The sequence below is a fragment of the Poecilia reticulata genome, unplaced genomic scaffold (genome assembly GCF_000633615.1).
Source record: "Poecilia reticulata strain Guanapo unplaced genomic scaffold, Guppy_female_1.0+MT scaffold_125, whole genome shotgun sequence".
NCBI lineage: Eukaryota > Metazoa > Chordata > Actinopteri > Cyprinodontiformes > Poeciliidae > Poecilia > Poecilia reticulata.
The window spans coordinates 286,048-289,109 of NW_007615013.1; the positions used below are offsets into that span (position 1 = coordinate 286,048).

The 3,062-nt window shown below is 45.3% G+C and overlaps 1 protein-coding gene across 17 annotated transcripts in view; it reads right to left on the reverse strand.

Annotated features, from left to right (window-relative positions):
• The window catches only part of celf2 (cugbp, Elav-like family member 2), a 291,608-nt gene that overhangs the window by 216,762 nt on the left and 71,784 nt on the right, over window positions 1–3,062 (reverse strand). For 16 of the 17 annotated variants that reach the window (XM_017302941.1, XM_008401604.2, XM_008401602.2 and 13 more), the window contains exon 1: window positions 158–645. The exons of the other annotated variant lie outside the window; for it this stretch is intronic. In XM_017302941.1, coding sequence (XP_017158430.1) covers window positions 158–555 — 398 coding nt within the window. In that variant the 5' untranslated portion in view covers window positions 556–645. Of the gene's footprint in view, window positions 1–157; window positions 646–3,062 lie in introns of those variants that run through there. 17 annotated transcript variants of the gene reach the window in all.

Below are 3,062 nucleotides of genomic sequence, written 5' to 3' on the forward strand. Positions count from 1 at the left end.
ACCGTGCGTAATTACGCAGCGCAGCCGCGACTTCGCCGCCTGCGCCCCGCGTCCCACCCTTCATTCCTCGGAGCGCCGCGCCGCGCTTCCCGCTGCCACCGCGCGGCGCGGCGCTCCGCTCCGCGGCTGCGGTGTGGAGAGACTCCCGGCCGCTTACCTTAACACGTTCCAGCTTTTCAGAGGGTCCAGGTCTGAAATTATAGAAACCATGGTCGGCTGGCGGGGCTGGCAGCACCGGGAGAGGGCGGGAGGAGGAGCAGCAGAAAAACCACCGAAAGAAAAAAGCGGCGCAAAGGCTGTAAAGTCCGTCTGCGAATGACAGAGAAGGAAGGGATGCGAACCGTCCTGGTTGTTCAGAGGGTGATGAGCGCTGTCACCGCTCTCTCTCTCTTTGCTCTCTCTCTCTTTGCTCTCCCTCTCTCTCTCTCTCTCCGCCCCCTCCTGATCCCAGCCTGCGCGCAGCAGCCGCGGCTCGGAGCTTCCTCTGCTCCGTCCTCCAGAAGCTGGCAGCCGCTGCAGGAAACGCAGCCGTGCACTGCAGCCCTGCAGCGGCATCAGTCCGATGTTCCAGAATGGAACCAGAAAACTGTTTCTGTCCCGTTTGGTTTTCTGTTGCTTCGGTTCGGGTCGCGCTATGAACGAGCAAACGGATCTTCCGCTCCGTTCACTAACTAAACGTTCCCATTTCAAACCTTGTAGCCTGTTCTAATCGGTTTCATTGCAAAATATGAAACTAAAACACATTTTTCGAGGAAAACTAGAACTACGTTTAGTTTTTATATGACCAACAGAGGCGGTTCCTGTGTGAATGCTGCCCTGGGCGGATATCGGCCCCCCGTTGTGTTTCCAGATGGTTTTAATAATCTCAGACTTTCTTATAAATCCCTGAAGAATATTTCAGTATTTGCTTTAGATACCATAATAATATAAAGAAACTATAAAATGCTGATTTCTTCATAAATCTGAAACATTGTTGATTAATCTTTTAGATTTGTAGCTAAAGTGGACCAAGTGAAAAAAACGACTATTGCAGTAGATGACCCATCATTGACTGAATATATGTAAATATTATAAATATGAATAGCTTAAAAATGTTTCTGCTTGAAAAATCAAAAAATATTTACAATTTTGAAAAAGTTTGACCAGAAAAAGCAGGAATTTCTATTCTGAGCTCAGAATAAAATCAGAATTGTTACCATATGACATCGTGGGGATGAAGCCGCTCCTAAACGGTAAGCTAAATCTTTTTTTCTATTATTTATCATTTGGTAATTTTTGAGTTATGATCCATTTGGCCTCCAGCAGCAGACAGACGAACCCATCAGGATTTCGTCTGGCTGAACCGATTCCTGAAACCAGGCGAATCGATCGATCGATTGATATCGTCTCCATATGACATGAAAGGTTTTTTCCATCTTTGTGTGTAAATGATGATTCTGCAGGTTTCTGGCAGCTCTTTTGTGGATTCATGTGTTTTTATGATAATTTAGATAATATTTGGTTCCATTTTAATAAAGTTTTTAGACATCGTGACTCCAGTTAAACAAAAAGTTGAGACTTTCTGTATCAATTTCTAGTTTTCTTTAAATTCTGATCAGCCAATTTGGATTTTTGTATTGGAAAAATTAGAACACAAAAGCAAAAATAAACATTTGTAACCAATAGAACGAAATAAATGACACACGTCCATTAACTTTGTGTAATATCTAACCAACTGATATGCTGATGCATTGATGGACCCAAAATGTTTCAGTTTTGCTGCATTTAGTGGGGAAAAAAAAACGATCCAGCAAATTAACATCCTACCTTCTCAAATTATTTCCTCGCTGCAAAGCAATTATATTTATATATATAATTATATTTTTCTCAAAAGCTTAGTTGAGCTGAAAATGACAGAAGCGTCAGAGTGACCACACTGAGCCGAGTCCTGCAGAGCCGTCAGCGCTCACTTCCTGTCTGACACCGCCACATCCTGTTGATAACCGCCTCTCTCTCTCTCTCTCTCTCTCGCTCTCTCTCTCTCTCTCCTCGACGTGGCAGCAGATGCATCATCTCTGCTGAAGAATGACAAGCCAACAGCCAAGTCCCACCTTCTCTCCGCTTCGCTCTTTGGGGAAAGAGGAAAAGTGTCTGTTTCTCATAATCGTTGGATTGTTGGAAAACTGCTGCAGTTTGTTGAAATTAAAGATCAACAATCTGAAGTTTATCAGTAAGAAATGATGTTTTTTTATGGAAACGATGAGCTCAGAGGTCATTCATGGGCCAGGAAAGGAGCTGAGAATTTGAGCTCAGCGTTGTTTGCTGGAGACGCAACAGTAATCCAACGCTACAGCCCGGCGCTCAGCATCAGCAGCCATCCTGCACGGGCTTTAAATAGACCCGATTGGACATCTGCTTCACAGAGGAGGAGAAGGAGGAGGAAGGCGATGGCTGACAGCATCTCACTCCTTCTCCTCTGTCTGTGCTCAAACAGGAATTGAACGTGCACACACCCACAGATCAATGCGAGCTCAGCTCTCGTCTCTGCAGTTGTGATTTGTGTGTGATAATCTCGACGGCAGGCCTGTCGCTTCCGAGCTGGAGGTGTTGCTGCACACTTACAAGTTAGCAATGCATGAAAATGTCTGTGTGCCTGGAAGAGCCGGCAGGTGAGAGCTCTGAGGGGAAGTTTATTTATAATCCCCACTAATAGAGGAACCTGCTTTCACCTCGCCGTCTGTGGATTTTCCTTCTGTTCTTTTCTTACTTCCTCACTTTATGCATGGATTCTTATTCAACTCGTCTTAAAAGTCCAGAGGTAAGAGCTGAGGAGAAAAAATCTAACTGGTTCGTCTACAAACCTCGGTCTGGGTTCGGTTTGAATGTGAACGCCAAGCGGACCAGAGACCGCTCCAAAAGCAGGAAGTGGACTACAGCGAAGGGCATTCTGGGTAAATACAACCAAGGCTAACATGCTAGCCTAGCGCTAGCAGCAGAAATGGCTCCTGGTCTTTAGCCTAAAGAGAAATCCTCCAACCGCTAAAATCCTCCATCTTGTTTCCATCTGGTGAAGAAGGAAGTTG